Consider the following 24,055-nt stretch of genomic DNA (forward strand, 5'->3'; position numbering starts at 1 on the left):
TCAGGAAAGTCACTCACAAAGATAATGTAAAGGATAGGGCCCAGGACTGATCCCTGCGGAACACCTTTGTCAACAGGCAAAGGTCTGGAGGTTGTTGTTTTTTTTCTTTCCTTGGTCTGTACTTTTTATTTCTACTGACTGAGTTCTCCCTGATAAGTAGCTCCGAAACCAATCTGCAGTTTTTCCTGTGATCCCTCGGCTTTCTAGTTTTTTGAGGAGTTTGCCATGACTAAGGCAATCAAACGCTTTAGTGAAGTCTAGAAAGATAGCAGTTGTTCTGTCGCCCTTATCTAGTGCTCTTATTAGATACTCAACGATTCTAACCAGAGCAGTTGATGTCGATTTACCTTCTATAAAGCCGTGTTGATTATCAGGGAACAGGTTATGTTTTTTAAAAAAATCTAACAGTCTAGACAGTACAATTTTCTCTATGATTTTTGAAATTGAAGGAAGTAGAGAGATTGGGCGGTAGTTAGCGACCTGGGTTGGGTCTCCTTTTTTTAGTTTCGGATAGACTTTTGCCAGTTTTAGTTTTGATGGAAAAATTCCTTCTGCAAATGAGTTGTTGATTATAGTAGTTAGGGGGTTTAATAGGGGCTCACTGCAAGTTTTTAATAATCTTGTGGAAATGTTATCAAAGCCAGCTAAGTTTTTCGTTTTCAATGTTCTTATAGTCGTCTTAACTTCCTTTTGAGATGTTGGCCAAAGAATAAGAGAGTCATTTACTTGAAATCTGTAATCTGGAGTAACAGGATTCCCATCGTAGACAGCTTGTGCTAGTGTTTCGTTGGCAATGTTTACAAAGTATTCATTTAGGTGTGTTGCTACATCCAGGGAGCCGATATTAGTGTGTCATTAGATTTAAGATGTATTGTTTCATTGGTGTTGTTGTTTTTACATCGTTCTTTATTAATAACACTCCATATTGCTTTACTTTTATTTTCAGACTTATTTATGAACTCAGGTGTCATAAGTTTTCTTTGGGCCTTGAGGTGAAGGTCATAGATTTTCTTCTTCTCTGTTGCTCTAGCTTTGTTTTCTTCTGTCCCAGTCAGTAGATATTCCTCTTGAGCCGCTAGATATTGGTTGCGCTTTTCTATCGTTTCTTGGTCATTCTTAATAGGTTGTCTTTTTTTCGACTTTTTGCGAGTACGGATGTAAGGGCATGCTATATCCATATGGTAGGTCAAAGTATTCAGAAACTTGTTATAGGATTCCTCCGCTGATCTGGGGGTTAGCACGTCACACCATGTTTCTTGTTTCAGTAGATTATTAAGAAGTGAGAGGTTCTTGTCGCTGAAATGTCTGTTGAATGTTATTTGGTCAGGTGTTTTAGTTTTGAAGTTCTGTAATGTGGCTATTTGCCCTGTATGGTCAGAGATAAATGTGTTTAGGATAGTGACTACTGGTTCTGTAGGAAGTTTGTTAGAACAGACTATGTCAATAGAAGTGGAACTATATGGGGTGACACGTTTAGGTGGTAGCTGAAGTCTTGAGGTGTTATAGGACTTTAAGGTTTTTTGAAGTTTTGTCTGTTTGTTTCCAGACAGTTAACATTGATGTCACCCATAATCACTATGGGGCTGTTCCAGGTAGGGATGGTTTCTAGAGTCTGCGATATTATGTCTATGGCTGCATCAAAGTTGATGTTAGGTCTGTAGATTCCAATGATGTAATTGGCATGTTTTCCTATTGTTAATTTAGCTGTAGACACCTCGCAGATCAGCTCCTGACTCAGTCTGTTTCCACCGAGTCCAACCGCATAAGTTTTTATTCCATCCTTCACCCAAATTGCAACCCCCCCTTTTTGATGTTTTTCTCGACAGAAGCTCTCGATAATGGTATAACCTTCTAAGTGGGTGTTCTCTAACTTTTGTTTTGAAAGACCATGTTCTGTTATAATTACTATATCTGGGTTGATGTTGGTTAGGAGGTCATTCATGATGTCTATTTTATTGGAGAGGCGGTCAGCATTTTGGTGAAAGGTGGTTAATTCTGAGGGATGATAATTTTGCTTGAATGTTAAATGTCTTCTTGTCGATGTGGTATATTCTCGAAAAAAAGAGTCAGTTTTTACAGAACTTTCAGACGGACTAGAGTGGCTAAAGTTATAATGTCTTCCCATATGTGTCCTAAAGAAATCGATGTGTTTTGTGAAGAAGTCTTCAAAGCTCTCATGCTTGTCTTTTGGTTTCGCATTTAAAGGTGGCCCACTCATTACTCTAAGGTTAGTTTTGTCCTGCGAGAGTATCACAGATCCAGGATTCTGCTTTATGACTTGTTTGTTCTTCTCTGGAGGAGATTCATCTTCGTACTGGTGGATAAGAGAAGTTGCCAGCTGTGTAGTTGGACCATCATCAGTTGTTGTTGTTGTAGTACACTGTTTTTGTGTCGGAGTTTGACAGATTCTCCCCGTTATTGTTGTGGTAGACTGTTTTTTGTGTCGGAGTTTGACAGACTCTCCCCGTTATTGTTGTGGTAGACTGTTTTTGTGTCGGAGTTTGACAGACTCTCCCCGTTATTGTTGTGGTAGACTGTTTTTGTGTCGGAGTTTGACAGACTCTCCCCGTTGTTGTTGTGGTAGACTGTTTTTGTGTCAGAGTTTGACAGACTCTCCCCGTTGTTGTTGTGGTAGACTGTTTTTGTGTCGGAGTTTGACAGACTCTCCCCGTTGTTGATGTAGTAGACTGATTTTGTTCTCTTGCATTTATTGGCTGGCGCATGCTTGCAATGAAGGTTCTAGTATGTTGATTACTCCGTCCATGGATTTTGTTATTTTCTGTTTCTAGCATTCTTTTTACTTGTAGTGAGACTGTATTCTTGACCGGCCTTTTTATACAATAGAGGAATTCCTGAACTGGAGGACTAACTGCCTAACCACATCTCTCGAACCACCGTGATTTATCTCAACTTAAAAAAAAAAATTGTATTTTGCTTAATGACACCATTCTGGTCTCAATGATAATGAATAAAGTATATTGTCTATTGTCAAGTATATGCTGGTAATATAATATAAGGTAAGTACAAGAGCTTTCCATGGAAGGTGAGTTATATTGCAACAAGATTAAGCAGTAATCTGTGGGCATGTGAGTGATGAACTGGAGTAATGGATGATGTAGCTGTTGTAATTTTGTAGGTACTTAACAGCAGGGTTTTGAGGAGATTACAGACATTTGCAGTTGTTATGTGATATGCACTGAACACTTCAAATAATAAAGACAAATGTTCCTAATCTTGTCATCCTTTTAAACCATCACAAGTAGTAAACTAAGAGATGGGCTTTGTTAACTGACATTGCGGTACTCCAGGAGAGGTGGTTATGACGACATAATAGTTGAATAGTAGATGTGAAAGTATGATTTTGATAACTGGTGTATGACATTGCAGAAGTCTTCGGTTGCTCACATTTCACAGATTGATGATGGTTGGTACTAGATATCCATGAGAAGGTGAGTAAGGTTAGTATCAGGTGGTTGTGACAGCTCAATAGTTGATGTGCAGGTATGAGTTGGGTGACTGGCATATGCATGACAGGAGTGCTCAGTTGTTTTCAATTACAGACTGATAATGGCAGATATTTATAAGAAGGTGAGCAATGCTGTATGATGGTTAGTAGTAACAAGTTGATGTGCAGGTGTGAATGTTGGCGACTGGTGGATGACTCGGCTGGAGTGCTCAGCAGCTGGGGTCCACCGACCGACTGTGGCAGGTATCCATGGAAAAGTGGGTGAAGGTTGTTACTCTATTGCACTTTCTGGTGGTTATGAGGATGACATTGACTGTGGGGACTGCTTTACTTACACAGGTAAGATATTTATTCTTTGTGACTTTCAGCTATCATTATCACAACATTCATTACCTTTTAATTTCATTATTTTTTCCAAAACAAAAATAATTGGTTCAAGGTGTTAGGACCTACTTTTTCACTTAATCACCATTTAGTTCTAAACCCTTAATTGTGATGGGGCATCAGCTTTTTTTAATCAGCCACAGAAGTTTGCCACCTGGAAATTGAACCATTTGACAATGGCATTCCTAAATTCTTTTATTTTTAAATTTAAATTATAAGAGTTTAAACATCGAATTAAATGACTTGTAGTGTAAATAAAAATTGTAACAAAAGAATTGGGGGAATTAAATGAAGTACCATGCTTTCTTTATCTTATGTGGTTACAAATTTCAGAATTATGTGGTTAACCTCTAGAATCAAGTAGCAGTTTACTACTCTTGCTATTTTTACTTCTTTACAATTTATACATTTTGTATTTCGTGTAATAAACCATGTAATTAACAGAAATAATCTTCTGGTGTAATATTTCAAATACCTTTGAATTTTACATTCTACTTCAGAAGAACTAGATTTGTTTTCAGCTATGTTAATGAATTAAAAATGAATCAGTGATGTTTTAACTCATTTACTTCATTTCAATGAATTTATTAGTGCTCAAATGTAATTGATTTTGTATATAATACCAAAACTACAATAACGGAACAGCCGCAAAATATAGTATTTTGTACAACATGACAGTAGACAGTAGACAAAGATATAGTATAGTCTTCATTTTCATATTTATCAAGACCAGAGATAGCGTCAATACATTATGTATAGTTAAAATTTAGTGATTTAATTTAAAATTTACGCTATAAACAGTTCTTTCTACCAGCCACTTGAATATATTCTTCAAAACCTGAGGACCATGGTTTTTGAGTTTTGATAGCATATTGTAAAGCCTAGCACCTTGTATAAGATGGTTTTTTTCCAAATAAAGATGATTTATAGGTTGGCAAATTAGTCATCGCCATGTCTTGTTTAATGATTATGGATATCAATGTTTTTCAAATGATTTCCCTTTTAGGCCTGTTGAATTACCTCAATGATTTAAATAGTCACCACTGTGAGTATATCCAAGTTCTTACAAACATCTCTACATCTATCTTGAGGATTTAAGCTAGCATGCTTTTGCAAAACTAGCACTCTGGAGGTTGTTGATGGAAGACTCCCTAAAGCACTATTCTATAGCAAGCATGTGTCTCAAATAGTGCAAAGTAAACTATTCTGGTAGCTTCTAGAGTGGTAATGAGTTTTAGTCTCTTTCAAACGAAAAGTGCTGTACTGAGTTTTAAGCACAATACATCTACAAGTTGATTCCACGAGGGACGATTGTCAATTTTAACACCCAAACTTTTAGTAGATTGAACTTGTTTCAAATCTAATGGCAAAGATCATCTTTATGTTTTTCCCATATGATGCATTTTGTTTTCAATGCATTGAAAATCAAATTGTAGTTGAGGAAAAATGTTTCAGCTCCAGGGTTTAAGCTGAGATGAAAACTTTCTTTGCAAAAATGCTACAAGCTCTTCAGACATTTTAGCAAAAATATTTTTCTTGTAGTTCTTATTAATAGCATTGGTATTCTGCTGGAGATAACAATAATACTTTTTTACTATACAATTTACAATTATATATACATATATATATATATATATATATATATATATATATATATATATATATATATATATAATATAATTTATATATTTGTAATTGTATATGTTATATAATTGTATATAACATATATAATTATATATATAATATATATATATATATATATATATATATATATATATATATATATATAAGAATTTTGTTAAAAAGTTTTTTTATTAAAATAAGTATATTTTGAAAATAAAATTTTAAATTGATTGTAAAAATGTAAAAAATAACTAAAAGCCTGCTCTTAATTTAAAATACAAAATTAAATTAAATAGTATGGTTATTTTTTTATAAATAAAGTTACTTTTATCATCCATTTATCTTTAAATAAACTAATTAGCCTCTACAACATCATTCAATCTGTAGTCTACTTTGTTTTGTAAACACCAATGTTTAAACCTCATTGAAATGGGTTGCTTTTTATTAATACTTTCAATAGAGATCATTGACAAATTACCAATATTGGTTACCTTTTACGAATCTCTGACATTTCAAAATAAAATTTGACTATATCAAAACCTCAAATCTCCAGTATTAGTTACAGACGCTAAGACAAGATGTTTAGAATTGTACAATGTTTGTTTTTGTTTATTTGTTCGTATGTGTCAGCCACGGCGCATCAGCACCGCTGTCATAGGAACAAGCATGGCCATTCTTTGGATACTATTCTTGCATAAAAAATTACAGATAACCTATCTATCAATCAATCAATCAATTCTTTATTGTCATTAAACAACATACAACATTGTAATATACATTGTCAAATAGGTACATAAAATATACTCTATGCTAAAAATATAAATATAAAGGCCTACATAAAACATATAAAATATTAGACTAGAATGGTAGGCTATGTATTGTTAAAACTTAAGGTCACTCATGTCAGCAGTTTCCCAGTCCTCAACACAATAAAAGGCTTTAATTTTTAACCAATTTTGTAGAACTTTTTTTAAAATTATGTACAGTAACATTCCTAGCAGCTAATGGTAACTTATTAAACAGTTTGACCCCAATGTAACCATAACTGTGTTGTGTTTTACTTAATCTAACATATTTCCAATCAGTTAGGCCCTTATTTCTAGTGTTATGCTCATGGCAACTACCTCTTAGGTTATATTCATCCAAATGTTCTTTAACATAGATCAGACATTGGAGAATATACATTGAGGGAACAGTAAGTATGCCTAGCTCTGTAAAATGTGATCTACAGCTATCCAGAAAGCCAATACCTGAAACACATCTGATTGCTCACTTTTGCCATTTAAAAACCTCCTTTGCACCAGAGGTGTTTCCCCACAGGATTAGGCCATACAATATGTGCGAGTGGAAAAAGGCATAGTATGCATTTATGACTAAACTGTCATTTGTGTACTATTTTAGCTTACTTAGTAGAAAAACTACTCTAGATAAGCGAGTACACAAGTTACTTGTGTGATGACGCCAGTCCAATTTACAGTCTAATGTAATTCCTAACAATTTCACAGTCTTATCGTCTAAGTTACATAAACTAAATACAATTTCCTCCGTTTTACTACTATTTACAGACAATTGATTGGCACAGAACCATAGGTTAGATCTCTCAACCATATAGTTTTTAACAATACAGTTAGTTTCAGAATTAGCGCTTGAAGTTAACAGTGTCGTGTCATCTGCATATAAAATACATTTATCAGGGATAAAAGCAGGTAGATCATTGACAAATATCACAAACAGAAAAGGGCCTAGGACAGAGCCCTGAGGTACCCCACTTAAAACTCTTAAAACATCAGATTTTTCTTCAGAAATTTTTACAAATTGATATCTATTAGTCAGATATATCTCCATTAACAATAATTCTTTTCCCTTAATGTTATAAGATTGTAGTTTTTTAATAAGAACATTATGAGGAACAACATCAAAAGCTTTACTTAGGTCTAATAGCACAGCAGATGTTTCTTTTTTGGCCTCAAAACCACTCATTACATGTGATACAACATCTTCCACAGCCTTAATAGTAGAAAGGTTTTTCCTAAACCCATATTGAGATGGGGATAACATTTTGTTGGCTTCAAAATAACACTCTAGTTGACTTTTTATTGCACTTTCAATCACCTTAGATATTGCAGGAATGAGCGAAATAGGTCGATAGCTATTATCATCCTGCCTATCACCTTTCTTATAAACTGGTACTGTAACTGTTATTTTTAAACACTTAGGGTAGGTACCTTCATGTAGAACCCAATTAATCAGGAAAGTTAGAGGATCTACTATGCCAGAAACAATCTTTTTTAGAACAAAATTAGACATACCATAGACATCCTGAGCTTTAGAATTACTTAAACTATTTACAATTTTATTTACATGATCTACAGTAACTTCTTTCCATTTAAAAACATTTGGAGGAGGTGCATTCCGTGTTGACAATAATATATCAATAGGATCAGAGACATTATCATGACTTGTAGTACTGTTAACATTAGGCCTACTTCCTACATTTATAAAATGAGTATTCAAAGCACTGACAGAAATAGGTATAGGCCTATCATACTTATTTGTTGAATTAGACAGCCTTCCACACTCAGAGTTAATGATATGCCAAGCTGCTTTACATTTATTTGTAGCATTCATAATATAGTTTTCATTTGCCTGTTTTTTTGCTATCTTAACTTAAGACCTGTAAATTTGCTTTAACCTCAAGTAACTGATTTTGTAGTTAGGATTAACAAGGGACTTATTGTAATAGATTAACATTATTGATCTAATATTTTTCAACTCAACAGTATACCATTTCTTATCTACACTATGAGACATTACTCCAGTTACCGGTACATCATTAGGCTGCGTAGGCTTAGTTTTAATTGGACAGCAAATATCAAAATAGTATTTTAAAGTTTCCATGAAACAATCAAATGCATCTTCAACCAAATTGTAAGGCAATAGCAAATCTAACCAATTAATATTATTGAGCATGACCTTAAAACTATTTACAGTGGAATCATTCAGTAGCCTAAAATATTTATTCTTACTATTCGGTCCCTTTGCACTGTCAGTACCAGTACCACCATGATGCCTAGTATTAGGCTTAATACTTAATAGTAATCCCAAATGATCTGATAGATGAGGCTGTGTTACCTTACAGTCTACATCTTCATAGTGAAACTTAGTAATTATATTGTCCAAACAAGAGTTATGTTTGGTAGGCTCAAAATTTAAACAAAAAAAGTCATAAGACCTTAGCCTATCTAAGAAACCTCTAATCTTAAGATCACTGTTCCTAGGGTTAATATTAATGTCTCCAGCAATTACAACTTTGCTGTTTTTGTACTTATAAGACTTATTAATAAATAAAATACATTTTTCAAGTTTGTCAGTAAAAATATTTATGTCAGAGTTTGGGGCACGGTACACTGCAACCACAATCAGATTAAGGTCTGGGAATGCCACCGCCGCAGCTTCAAATTGTTGCTCCTCACATAACTCCTTGACATCAATGCAAAGAAAATCAAAAGTAAAGTTAGTTGCCACATAAACGGATACTCCACCATGTTTCATGAAAGATCTGGTAAAACTTGTAATTAACTTGTATCCTGAAGGAACATAAAAATTTAACTCTTCCTGTGAGCACCAATGTTCGTTTAGGCAAAGAATGTCACATTAAATATTCTGCAGAAAGAGCTCCAATTCAAGCAATTTATTTTTAACAGACTGAATGTTCAAATGATATAAAGAAACATCACTTAAGTTAGGCATAGGCCTACTTTTAGTTGCGTCAAGTTGGTTATTTGTATTGTAATTTGATCCTGCATTAGCTTTAGGCACTAAGTGAAAACCCGTCTCTAGTCTTTCTTGGGGGATCTTCGTTTTGCTCCAAAAAATAACTATTAGGCTTGTCAGATAAAGTAGTCACTGAAGTTAAAGCTTTAGTGTTTGAAGATGAATGCTGCTTGTTTAAATAATTAGGCCTAAGCCTAAATCTTGAAACAAAGACTTCATTAGGCCAAAAACTAGGCGAGAAGACATCATTTAGTATAGTTAAGGGTAGGCCTACCTTGAATGACGAATACTGGTCAGGGTATTTCGGGGTTAGTTTTTCAACTACATAATCCGCTTTCTTTTTGTCATTTAAAAAGTTCTTCAAATCATCACACTCAGTTTCTGGACTCAGTCTTGAAACAAATAAAAAAGCTTTCTTACCAGTAGTTTTTAGGCTATGCTCACTTTCTAAAGTTCCAGTGATAAAATTTGTTCTCCTCCGATCAACGGTTGGCTTGTTAACGGTAGGCCTAGGCCTACTGTTGTTTGATGCACTTATCTTTCCCTGGCGTTGTTGCCATGTTACTTTGTCAGCCTTATGAGGTTGATTGTCAGTTCTTTTAACCACAGAGGCGAAACTCTGCTGGGAGTCATTATTTACACTTGGGCCAGACCTATGACCCGGGTCAACAGCTAGGTTAGTAGGGTAGTCTTCGGGATTGGTTTTCTGTACAGTTACCTTTGTATTTGTTGTTTCATAAGCCTTTAATGAGCTTAAGTCAGTTCTTGAAGTATTATCAGCACTGGTATACTCACGTGAAACATACTTAGGTTGATCTAACACCTCTTCTAAAAGTGATGTTTGGTTACCTATAATACCCTTTATACTGTTATTTTCTTGTTCCACATTTTTGATAATATTACTCATAGCTAATTGATTATCAGAAACTTTCGTCAATTCATCTAGAATCACTTTAATCTGAACACTACAGTTACATTTAGAGTAGCAACTTTCGTCGTTTGCTGCAGCTTTCGTGTCTTGAAGCCATAGCTCGCACTCCACACAGAACCAGCGAATTTTTTCTTTAATCGCTTCAAAACTGTCGATTTCTTTTTGATCAAAGTTAATACAGTTAGCATGAAACCATTTATTACACTTTCCAAAACATTTAATCCAGTACAAGTTATTTTTACCGACTTTTTTACATAACTGACACTTGCCGTCGTCTTTTTCGCGCGCCATCTTGAACATTGGCCACAAACTAACTAGTTGAGCGAAAATTTCCGGAGTTAAATTAAAATTTAGCTTGATTATTTTTGCATGTTACATAAATTAAATTGTTTACAAACATTAAATTAAATTTCTTATGTTGGTAAGAACAAAAAATTGTGCCTCATTTGGTGCTTTTCAATGAAATTACAATGTTGAACATTTATAACCAGAAACACTTGTTATCATATTAAGACCAAAGTTTTATATAAGACTTGTACAAGAGTACTAACTTCGACTAAGTAATTTTAGAATTATGTGGATAAAAGTTGTTGAACCAGTTGTTTGTAAACCATTTTAACTTTTTACGGCATTTCATTTTTGTAAACACAATTTTAAAACTATAGTTTTTAACACCACTTTAACCTAGTTGAACAGATTTTGTTAACTTGCTGCGGCTGGCGCATGCTCGTTGGAATGCGCAAACTGTCAGACTAACATGATGTTGTGACGATTATGCGTGGTCCACTCGCACCCGTAAGTGCAAGAAGAAGCTGTAATAAATTAAATATTGTTTTAATATATTAGACCATTTCCCATCAGCTTTTTCATATGTGCTCTGGGCCTCCAATGGCAGGTTTAACAATGAATAATTAAACTTTCAAAATTGCAGTTTAGTAGTAAAGCGCCACAACTGGTGCCTTTTTCATTCTTACAGACACAAAAGTTAGTTGTAAATAATTTACTTTATACATCTAGAAGCAGAAATAAACAAGCTTAAGTTTAATGTAACTCCCATAATTTTAGCTCTATTAGTTAGTTTGTGATTAACGTTCAAACTCGCGTATCTATACATTTTGATCCGAGAGTAGGCAAGCGTCTTCCAACTAGACAGTTTGTTGACCGGCGGCACGCACGGAATCTAATCTTTTATTTACATGAAATTAAATGTGATGACAAAATTTATGATCTTATAGCACGAGATCTCGTATCATTGAAAAAATAAATTGATTTTCAAAATGCAATATACTTTTTTTGGGGTTAGTTTTTTCTTGCGTTCTTTGCAATTTTGCGAAAGTTTTTTTAACAGCGTCACATTTTCTTGGCTTGTTACGCAAAATGTGACAAATGCAATCGCAGCTTAAGCCCTGCTGAGCTCTAGTTATTGATGTGTAGGTGTCCATTTCCATTGCCTAAACCAATTTGTTGTTTGTGACGAGAACTGAGTCATCCAAATATGATACTGGTTAGCAACACTCCCTCTGGTACTCTTAAGGTCTTCCATCAAAAAGTACAAATGTACTGTACTGGCCCCAAAACAGATCCTTGAGGAACACCTCTCTTAATCTCCGTAGGCTTAGATCTTCCAAGTTCATTCTTCAAAAACTTGCTTGATCTCCAATACATTCCTTCTTTCCTGCAAGTAACTTTGAAGCCACTTTAGTGCTGTGCCCTTGTTGTCTAAAGAGCTAAGTTTTGACAGCATTAATCTGTGAACAAGGCAGTCAAAGGTTTTGCTCAGGTCTAGGAAACACTAAACAGTTCTTCCTCAAGGTTGTCTATGAGGTGTTCAGCCAGATGTACAAGGGCACTAGTGGTTAATCTTCTACACATAAAACCATGTTGCCCCTCAGATGGATCATGATTTATCTCCAAATGCTGTATGAGATGTATCAGTATCTTTTCTATGACTTTTGACACTTTTGGAATCAAGGAGATAGGCGTGAAATTCAGTAGTTCCTTTTATTACCTTGTTTGTGCAGTGGATAAACTTTATAGATTTTAAGTTCTTCAGGAAAAATACCTTGAGTTAAGGATTTGTTTATAATACTAACAATTGGTGTACTAACTTCACGTATGCAGAACTTCAATATTTTAGAATTTATCCAATTTACTCAAGTTGATGTTTTAGATTTCACTGAAGAAATGACTTTCAGTATCTCTTCTGATGTTACTAATTGAAACTCATTGAATAGTGAATCATAACAATCTCTTGGCTCATCAATCACTGAAGTTCTTGGAGAATTGTTATTGATCAAAGTATCTTCCGCTATTGTCACAAGAAACATATTACAATATTCCGAGATTTCTTTTACATCTTGAGCTGTAGTACCATTGATGTTCAACTGCCAGACTGTCCTTTCTCTTTGATTTCTTTTCACTATTGATAATCTCCTAGACAGCCTTACTTTTGTTACCTGCCTCAGCTATACTTTGTTTTCCTAAAGTGTCACAATTTCATATCATATTCTTTCTCCTTTTGAAAGGCTACATATTTGTCTTTTTCGCTTTTGCTGAGTATCTATATTTCATTAGATTTTATAAAGTCTGATAGCAGTTCATCAATTTCAGTGGAGTACAGCTTCTATTTTTCCTTTTATTGCTTGATTTTTTTAAAGAGATGTAATTTCTAGGTCTTTTTCCAAATGTATTAGTGAATATTGAGTATGCCTGTTCTGCTATAGATGTTGAATGTACTTTTTTACCCAGGAATTCAAGGCAAGTAAACTTGTTAGCTTTGAGAGACTATCACAAGGTTAAAATGTTTTTTTTTTGTCATATGTGTAGGTTTTTTGATTTGACAATTTATTTCAAGTTTGCAGAGTTCTCCAACGTGATCCGAGACAGGGTTGGGCAATAACACTGATGTCAAATTTATCCAATCCGGCCAAACCACATCTATTGCAGTAGCAGTGGTTGAGGTTATCCTAGCTGAAGGGAGAGGAATCCTTGGGGTGTCGAATGTGACACGCATTTTAATTACTGCAATGTTTTCTCCTACCTGTTTCAAGCTATTAAACTAGAATACAGATTCCACAGTTGTTTGGAATTTCTTCTAGTGTACAAACTATCTGGGTGAGAGTATCCTCAAGTGTGGCAGAGAGCTATAAACACCAAGCACATAAGGTTTCCTTCTTGCTTATGCATATTTTTATACCTGCCATTTCACATAAAAGCCTCAATACTGTGCATTTCTGAGAAATACTATCAACTTCATTAGCAAGCTTGCTTTGCTTAAATATAGCTGAACCCCCTTTGACATTGTTTTCCATACAGTAAGCAGCAATTGGAATATAGTTTAAACGGACATTGAATATACAAAAATGTTTTGAATCCAATAAAATTAATTAAATTCCATACTGTTATAAAGTACTCAGTTAAAATCACATGAATCCCAATATTTGAAACATTAGGTGTGACTGAGTTTTTCATTGCAGGTTCTGGAGGACGTGACCTCAAAGGAACAAAATCAAATCCTAAGAATCTGCGGACAGCTCCACAATCCAAGGACCAGGTGCTGGAAGGCAGTAATGCAGCTTTAGCTTCAAACATTGAATCAAAGAGACCAGTCCGCGTAATTCGTGGTTATAAGTTACAGAGTCGGTATGCTCCGGAAGAAGGCTACAGATACGATGGTAAGTTTGGACAAGATTGGATTATAAACAATTTTGTGTTTTGATTTGGTGTCTTTTTCTAGGTGGCATTACAATGTAAGGGGTTATTTGCCCATAACTGTTGCTAGGAACATTGTAGAGATGTTTTATTTGTCATTATGCTTCTATTAAATAGAACATTAAAATGGTATGTCATAACATATAGGTTGCAATTAGAAAATTTAAAGTAACTTTTTCATCATGAAGTATAACAAGATAAATTTCAGAATTAAAATCACTATGCATAAAGAAAGCCCCTATTATTTATCAGTCAAATATGATTGACCCACACTGTTACTTTTTCAGGATTTTGAGATTGTACCATCTAGTGAACATTTTCAGTATCTTAATATCTACAGTTGTTCAATTACATTTCCATTTATTTGGAATGGCCTTGTCCGAGAAAACTATCAAGTTAAAAAAGTGGTATTTTCATCACACTTGTTCATCATGAGATCACCAACTCCATGCTTTTGTCATAATCATCTTCTTGTTATTCATGTAATAATTTAATTTTGTTAGGCTCGTAACTATTACTATTCAAAACTTGGCATGTCAACATATGATTTTTTTACGTGTATTATCTAAAAGGCTTTCAAAACATTTGAAGAATGTTCATCATCAGTTGCACTTTTTTGTCTTCCAAACCTCGTTTGGTCTTTTACATTGGCTGTCAATTCGTCCTGTACCTCACGATGTACAGTAGCACACATAAATGCCAGGTTTTGAGTACAGATTTAAACACATCTGAATAAAATAATATTTTATGAGAAGCACATTAATTTGGTATAAAATCATCGTCTGTACCTGTATGTACAACTATCATAACTTACTGGTTATTTCAAACCTCTCTCACTAGCAGTCCAACTTTTTCTGTAGAAGTACTAGTATAAATATAAGTTTAATCTGTAAGCTTTCAATTTTTTAACTATTCCACTCCTCGTGTCAGACTTTTCCAACAGGATTTTATTATTGTTTTGAAATTTTTTCTACCCATATGCAAGTTTTCTGAATGTCTAAGACTAGAATACTTCCTTTGTAGTTTATTTTTGTCTGGCTACACAAGGTATTACTTTTAAAGTTGTGAGTGTTTTCATTATGGTGGATTTTATCCAAATCAGTTTTAGTTTTTTCCCAGGTCTTTTTTTACTGTGGGAAATCTCTTTGGGTCACTGTGTGATTTTACTATTGAAATTATTTAAATTTTTGTCAACAGTGAACATGGTAGATGACAGCGAACTGCTCTGACAACTTTCACTTGTGCGTCATGTCCCTGTCCATCTGGGCATTCTGATGTCTTGAAAACTGTAGCTGTAAAACTATTATTGTAGGATAGAAACTGATGTTTCGTTATTTATGATTTCTTCAATACTCTAGGCGTTGATTTAATACACTCTAATGATTGTAAAACATATGATAAAGTTAGCAACTATCAATACAGGATGTAATCATTAGAACACTAAATAATGATAGTTGTGTATGTACATGATAACTCCTATCTATAATGTGGTTTTATTTTCAACGAACCATGGTTTAAGTTTCAATGTGTTAAGTAGTAATATGTAATATACGGGTAAACATTAGTGCACTAAGTAATGTGTGTCTCCTGAAGACTCCTACTATCCAGTCTGTTTATAGCATATCAAGAATTAATTGTGCTCTGGATAAATAAAACTGGCCACAACTTATGATGCAAGGCATTGATTTTGTGTTTACACACATCAGATGAATTTATTTTTTTATAATAAATAAGTATTTTTAATTGTTTGAATGGTTTTTTAATCTTTATTGGGAAATGATGCTTTTTATTTTACCAAATATAGCATAATTAATATTTGCAGGTTTGTATTCTGTGGAAAAGCATTGGACTGCTCAAGGACTCTCAGGTTTCCAGGTGATCAAATTTGCTTTGAAGAGGCTACCAGATCAAGCCCCCGCCCCTTGGAAATCCTCTCCAGAGATAACGAGTCCAGAGAAAGATTGTTCGTTGCAAATCCCAATGGAAGAATCAACAATTCCAGAGATGCTGAACATATCTTTAACAAATGGATTTCCTGCTAAGGAAGGATGTCAGACTCCTCCAAAAACTCATCCCAGCTCACCTAGAAGTTCAGAAAAAGGAAAGCAAGGCACTCCATCACCAAGGAGTACAAGGTTAAAAAAAGAAGTGTCGCAAAACAATGTTAGTATAGAAAAGAGCATAAATATTTCTGATAATAAGATAAAGTCAACTCAGAAATGTGAAGATTCACCTACAACTTCCAATGGAGCTTCTTTGCCAGAAGAAGCCAGAATTCCTATTGAAGAATCAGCTATTTCCGAAGAGAGTTCATCAGTAAATAATATGGATTCTTTAAGACCAAGTGATTGTAATGTTACAAACATTCATTACACATCAAAAATTTCAGACAAGGAACAATCCTCCACTTTCAATATATTTAATTTAAAATCAATAAAAGATAAACCACAAAAAGGAACGCAGAAAGATAATGACAGTTTTTGTACAAACATTTCTCCTAGGTCAACTAACAAAAACGGAGTTATAAAAAATAATCAAACATGTACACCACAAAGTAAAGCCAATATATGTTCTAAAACGTCACCTAACACGCTTTTCAATGCTAAAACAATTGAAAATTGTCAACAGAGCTTAGGGAAACAACTTCGAAGCAAATCTTCTCCTTGTTCTAAGTCTGGTAGCAGCAAGTCTCCAGGTGTACATGAATGTTCTCAAAATAATACTGTTGATTTTCCCTCCTCCAATAATGTGACTCCATTGAAGACTAAAACTGCATGGTTGACTGATGTAAAACTAAACCCTCAAGAATCTTATGAGAAAGGAATAAAATTAGGTGTTTCACCGGTGAACTCATCTGAAAAAAAGGAAAAATTCTCTCCTGATGTACACAATACAGATGTACAAGAACCAATTGTAGCAATCAGTGATCTCAATTATGAAAATGGAAATGTAAGTTATGATGAAGATTTTGCTTCAAACAATACAAGCGATATAAGAAAACAAACATCAATATTGGAATATTTTGTTCCTGTGAAGCCAGTTGTTGAGAATCAGTCACAAAAAAATACTGTGAATCCAAAATCTTTGAGGGGTAACCGCTATTCTTCATATTCAATGAATTTATCTGTTGATCAGTCGAAGATAAATGGTGACAGTACATCATCTGAAGACTCTTTGTATAAAAGTAATGAATCCCTAAAGTCTAATGTATCAAGTGTATCAAGATCTTCATCTCAAAAGAGAAAATATACATCATCATATAATATTGAAGCGAGTAAAAATGAAAATAGGCTTAACCCTAAAGTTTCTAAACTGAACAAGGAGAGTAAACCAACCAAAATGTTAGAAACCTTAATGAAAATAAATAAGAAACACAGATTTCAAAACCAGACTGTATCTCAAAAGTTTGTAAGTCCAACATCGGTGAAGCCATGTGCAGTAAAACTGTGGAAACTTGAGGAAAGTTTTCTGGGTTGGGATTATGATAATGTCGACAAATTCCATGGATTTAGAGAAATACAACATAATGCTGTCAATGAAGATGCTACTGATTCTGAGAGGGGTTTTGCTGGTTGGGACTCTAGTATAGCGCACAGTTCTAAGGGTTTGGTTACGGTAGGATTTCTTATTGAGACCTTGTCAAATTCGGAATCTTAAAGAAGCTTATTTGCTTGATATGTTAGACATTGCTTTGTAAATAAATGAAATGTACAAACAGATTTAGTAAAAATCTGTAGCCTTAACTAGAAACATAGTCTTTAGTTCTGTACAAAAGTAAATATTTTCTTAATGATATCCATATTTCTTATTGTATTGTTTTTGCTTTTGTAAAGTAATTAGACATTTTAATTTACCAAACTGTTATGAAGATGTGAAGTTCATATTTTCCATTCAGTTAACAGTTATTTATTGCATTATTATATCATAGTAAATATAACGGAAAAAAGTATGATTTCCATGTGACTCGCTATTTTATTTTATTCAACTTTCAACATCGAAAATTTGTATATTTATAAACAGTTTTGTGTCCTCTTATTTATAGTTTAATATGAATAAATTAAGTTCTTAAAATAATTAGTGTACACTTTTAATTTGTTTATATTAAAACAGTTAAACAAATAATTGCATTTTTTCTTTTAACTATCTGGATTTGTTATATATTTTCACCTGAGAATAAGTTTTATTAACCATTCTTTAAATAGTATTTATTTTTTAGGAGCAAACTACCATCACAATTACACAACAAAATATACAACCAGTTTTGACATTGTATGGATAGAATGAAATTATCTTTTGTTAGATGTTTAAGTTAACTATTCCTTTAGACACTAGGATGAAGTCATGGACAAATATGAGGTGAATGGTATGTAAAATGAGATGTCATATTAACTGTGCCATTTTGATCAAAATGAGTGGATCTATGTTCGATGGCATTTCACCCTTTAACCTATGAACTGGTGAATGACTAATGATTAGTCATTTCTTAAATGCTTGCTCAGTGGCAAAAGATTGTTTATATATTAGTCGTTTTTGCAGTCAACGTCTTAAAAAACCTGATAAAAGGAATAATATTTTAATAGGTAATGCATGGTTTATTGAATAATAATGCTCACTATTTATGCTCCAAAAATACACAATTACAATAAATTGTTAGCTTGATGCTTCAGCTTATGTAACAGTGAAGGGGGATGTTTTTACCTCTTATTTTGTCTATTCTCTCTAATGTAGTATTACATGCTAAACTATATATTTTCAGAAACTACATTCTTAATACTACATAGAAAGCAATTCTTTTATTTTCAAAAATATAAAAGATATACAAAATATCATGGTTATTTTAAATTTTCATATTTTCAAGGAATTTTGTTTCTTATTTCCAGAATTATTTAATACAATCACTGAACTCTATAATATACACTATATAAAGGTCTTCTACAATCCATTTAGTTGTTTAACTTAGTATGGAAGTTCTTGAAACATTTTTCAAGGTGAAGTGGCACCTGTCACTTTTAGTCACTCACAATAATTAAACTCATAATCACTATTTTAAACCTCATCTAAATCAGAAATGCTTAAATTTTCATGCTCAAAACAACACAAACAATACGTGAATTTAGTGTAAGCTGACCCAAAACTCTCAGATAACGTAAAACAATATTTGAAATAAGTAAATAATAAGTTGACCAGCTGAGCAAAACAAAATACCTAAGTGAAGCTAAAACAAGAACATGCCAACATAAAGTATGAGTGCTAACTATGAACTACACGAAGAAACACAACACAAAATGGTAAACGGGTCCAACCTGTGACTCTGAATTCAGTCCTGCCTATGCTGATCGGGTCAGACCCGTAATTCTACCTCAATGGGTTAATATGCGTTTTATTGAGAAATGCACAATTTTACGATTTAATCATATGATAAAAAATTAACTACAATTTTTTATATCTGCTCAGTGTGAATAACTATATATTATGATTCTTATAAAAGAAATCTGTTTGTATTTGTTTACAAATTTTTATTTTCTTTAACCATTTCAGTGCCGGAGCACGATAAATAAGTTTGTCCCAAAAATTGCCAGAGATTTCTTTCAAAGTAGTGGTGAAAAATCCCAAGTCTATTTCAGAAATTTATTCATTTATAAAATAAAAGTGGTTTTAGATAGGCTCCTAATTTTTATTTTATTTTCTATACAGATAAATTGTTTAATGAAATAAAAATAAAACATGCATATACTGCAAATTTATTTCATAAAAAATGGTTTTTACCAAAACCTTTTTGTGAACTTTATTCCAGTTTTGTTTGCAAAATAGCACTTGAAAAAAATATGCACTCAAAACAACTGATACTACTATGTACAAATAAAATTGTACAGATACACCAAAAATTATTTTATTATCCACAAAACCGTAAAGGTAACACTACTATTTGTCTAAACCTACGTTTTTACTTTTTCTCGTAGACCTAATCCAAACTCATGAGATTCAAACACAGTATATAGAAACAGGCTATCACTGATTTCTGAAAAAGTTAAACTTCATTTGGAATATACTGTATTAGCAGAAAAACTATTTTCCTTCATGAAAAGTATAAACTAAATGTTATACTTATAAATGTAATTTAATATTAAAAGTTAAAAAATTAAATATATTTTCTTACACTATATATTTTCTCCATTTTATATGAGAAATAACACTTTCAAAAGTTATTCTTCTATAAAACACAATATCAATTGAAAGAGAAAGTTAAATTAAATACATATTATATACATTAAAAGTGTTGATTAATATTTTAAAAGCTGTAAAAGTTAAGGGGTTTTTATTGAAAAGAAGATTTGAACTCTTTTTTTGTTGATTTACACTAAATTTGAACTAAATTAATCTTACAAAATTGCTATTGATATTTTCTTGCTTGTAATTTGGTTCATTCTTATTATTTATATACCAAAATATTTATAATACTTTACAAAAGTATTGTAGTAGAATTTTTACTGCAGTAAAATTTCTACAATGAACGTTTTTATACAGATTTTGGCATTTTGTGGTAGTTTTTGCAACGTAATATTGGTTTCAATATTTAGAGTTTGATTAGTCGAAGGTCACAAAAATTCCTTTTTAGGAATAAGTTTGCTCTTCTTCACTGGTAATTTTTCCAGTTGATAAATTACTTTTTGTGAAAGACTCTGTTCTCCCTTCAATAATTGATACAACTTCCTTGAAGATCTTGTGTAGTTTTCTCATAGAGACCAATAGATGTAGCATAGGTAAATGCGATGTGGAGCCAAGAAAATCACGCATATACAACAAGATGGCAGTGGCCGGAGATGAGCTATCCTTGTGGCAAGCATCAGACCAGCCTTCCCTCGTTCTCAGCAGATGTTATCCTTCATTTATGCATCACGTGCAGTGTATGTCCATACACCACTTGCCACTGCTGATCGATTGCACTCTGTCATGTATTTTTATAGTTGATATTTCCTCATTTAATCAAATTATGCCTTCTTCATGCATTGTGTACACCTGTTTGAACAGAGAAAAAAATAAAAGGAACTACCTACCTTAGATTATTTAAGTATGTGTACTACATACATACGAGTATCATTATTGATTGTAATGACTCATTTCGTACACCCATCTCACATCCATTTCAATATTTAATTTAATTTAGAAATTTATTAGTAATAATAATTAAATAATTAAGGAACAATTATTTATAAATTGTCTCAAATTTTAATACAAACAATAATAAATACAAAATTAAATATATCAAAATTCACCTTATTACATCATATAAAACTCAAAAGTTATAAAGTAAACTAAAGTCAGTGATACAGTGTGCAGGGATGATTGTTGAAGAGTGAAGAGAGCAGAGGTTTAAAAGTTTAGAGGAGATAGGGATATAGAAGAAGTGAAGCAAGATTATTATTTTAAATAAAGAAACTGGTTACATTTTATTCAGCAGTATTTGATTCAAAAGAAAGGTTAATTTATTAAATTCATATTATCACTGAAGTACAGAAAAGCAGAAGACAGACATTGGGTGAGAAAATTCCTTTTAAATTGAACAGTGATCCATTGGAAGAACATGAAACCCAGGAACATTCGATTTGGCTAACAAATCAAAATTAAAATTTAACAAAAATATTTTTCAAAATTACAATATCTTTTATTAAAAACAATACCTAATATTTCTATTTCATTAAGCCAACACGACCACCCTGCCCTAAAATTTAAAAACTGTATTTAAAAAATTTTACCATTATTGTATTCTCCATCTTTTTTCAAAATTCAAACCTGTATGTCAATTTATTATCATTAAAGTTCACATTTGTATCATACTGAGTTATTTATTATTTCTAGCTATAATCATCAGAATACAAATTAAGTTTAACCATTTATTTAAAGTGTATAGTAGTAGTATATTACATGATAAAAGTAATGTACAGTTAAATTATTGATGGATTAGTTTGCAATCGTTACTGAATGTTTGTAGATGTTACCTTCCTCACCTATACATATCATTAGATCTTCCTATGTAATAAAAATATTTCATCCTTAATATTAGTTTTGATGATTTTTAAACAGTTACTATTATTTTGCCATTGGTTGACACGTTGCATTTTCTACAACTCAGTCTGTATAGACGCATGGGTACATGTAATATTATTTTTAAGATGTAAAGATTTCAATTTAACCCTTTGACTGATCAACAATTTTTTTTTTCCAAAATTGATATGATTTTTAACAGGGTTATCCCTTAATTGATAGGCTAAAATTAGCTTTTTTGTAGTGTTTTACTAGATAATTTGTAGCTTTATTATGTAATATAATAGAAACTTGAAAGTAGTTTTGTTCTTTAGACATGTAAATGGCCTATTAGGAAAAAATATAAAAAAGCCAAAAAAATTACTTAAAAATATTTTTTTATTTTTTTTTTTCTTACTTTGTCAGTATTAAACTAAAATAATTTTTTGAAATTTCTTATTGACAGTAATTTATTCTAAAAGTATGTATTATTGTCAACAAATCCAGAAAATTTGAAGCATATAAGTTAAAAAAATGCATGACTTATTGGTAAAATAATAAAAACTTACTTACGAGAATTTGAGGCAATCTGTTTGGAAATCTGGAGTCAAACACATTGAATGTTCTATATTAATTAAATTTGTTTGTGAATCCTGTCTTAAAAATACACTTTATTGTCAAAACACAACACTAATAAAAAAGTTATTATTTACAATATTTACAGTTTTTTAGTTTTTATAATTTCAGTGGCAAACAAGCTTGCCGAGGCATTCAGCATGTACACCAAGACCACACCTTACACACACTGTCCGAGACCTCCGCTTCTTTCCTTCAGGATGATTGTCACCTGAACAGGTTCGGCACAGTTTTTCCTTCTTCTCAGGTAATTTCCTGAGTCCGAAACCAACTGATGGACCATCACCACCACCCCGGAGATTTTGCGGGATTTGCTTACTTGCAAGCCATTCCGAAGAAAGATCTCCTATCACTTATTTCATGAATTCAGCCCTCTTCAGTTGGCCTTGTGTTGTATTTAACTTGTACAACACATATGCATTCAGCACCATGCGTCCAAAAACATTAAATATTACTTTTTTGGCATGTTTCATGGTCCTCCGCTCATCCATGTACACATACAGCATCTGGTCGGTTGAGTGGCTACCCCCCATACCTTTATTGTACTGACGAGCAATTTTTGTTTTGGTCCGTATCAATACATGTCCACTTCTTCTGATGGAGTAAGTCTCTGAGGCAGCCTGGCAGTCAGTAGACAAAATCAAAAACTGAGATGAGTTTGATTTTTTTCTCTCTATGAGCCATCATTAGGAGGGGCCCTTTCCTCATATAGGTTTTCTGAGCATATTTTCCTAGTAGTTGATTAGGAATGCCTTTCCTATCCTTTCTGAGAGTGCCAGTCATAAAAGTTTTGTGATCATACAAAGTCCTAGCAAGAGATATTGAGGTGAAAAAGTTGTAGAGATAAAAATGGTGTCCCTTGTTCATGCATTTTGCCATCTGTAACAGTTGCATGACAACTGTGCTACCTAAGCCAGTCTGTACCACTCTTTCATTTTCCTGAGTCCTTTGTGCTCCTTTGTAGCAGTAGAAAGCTACACAATAACGTGTTATTGAGTCACAAAGGACCCAAAGTTTTATTCCCCATTTATGGTGTTTTTTTTTTTTTTTGGGAGGTACTGAGTCAATGCGACTCGCTTCTTCGTGCCAACCAATGATTCATCAACAGATAGAGCCTGTGTTGGGGAATAATACTGTTTGAACAGTCTGTTTGCATGATCAATGATCGGTTGAAAATGACCACAAGGCTCATAACCTGGATTTCCATGTGGAATTAATTTGCTTACATGTACAATATAGAAAAATTTTAAAATAATTTGGAATTGGTTGCATGTCATGATCTTGGCAAAAAAGGGGGTAGCACTTGTGAAATGAGTGTCCCAGTAGTTAGTTATGCTTGGCTTTGTAATCATTCCCATGTTTAAAATTATGGACAAAAATGCTTTAATTTCCAGCAATGAGTGGGTATATGTTACATCAACCCACTTCCTGACTTGGCTAAAAGGTGGCAAAGTCTCTTGATTTTTAGCAATGTATGATCTTGCGTATCAATTTGTTTCATTTACAAA

The 24,055-nt window shown here is 33.0% G+C and overlaps 1 protein-coding gene across 1 annotated transcript in view; it reads left to right on the top strand.

Moving 5' to 3' along the window:
- The window catches only part of LOC124354207, a 41,615-nt gene extending 23,768 nt beyond the window's left edge, over positions 1–17,847 (top strand). Inside the window, exons 4-6 of the mRNA XM_046804493.1 lie at positions 3,635–3,805; positions 13,655–13,852; positions 15,712–17,847. Coding sequence (XP_046660449.1) covers positions 3,635–3,805; positions 13,655–13,852; positions 15,712–17,546 — 2,204 coding nt within the window. The 3' untranslated portion in view covers positions 17,547–17,847. The remainder of the gene's footprint in view (positions 1–3,634; positions 3,806–13,654; positions 13,853–15,711) is intronic.
- Positions 17,848–24,055: the final 6,208 nt, after the last annotated feature.

The sequence above is a fragment of the Homalodisca vitripennis genome, chromosome 2, assembly GCF_021130785.1.
Source record: "Homalodisca vitripennis isolate AUS2020 chromosome 2, UT_GWSS_2.1, whole genome shotgun sequence".
NCBI classification, from domain to species: Eukaryota; Metazoa; Arthropoda; class Insecta; order Hemiptera; family Cicadellidae; genus Homalodisca; species Homalodisca vitripennis.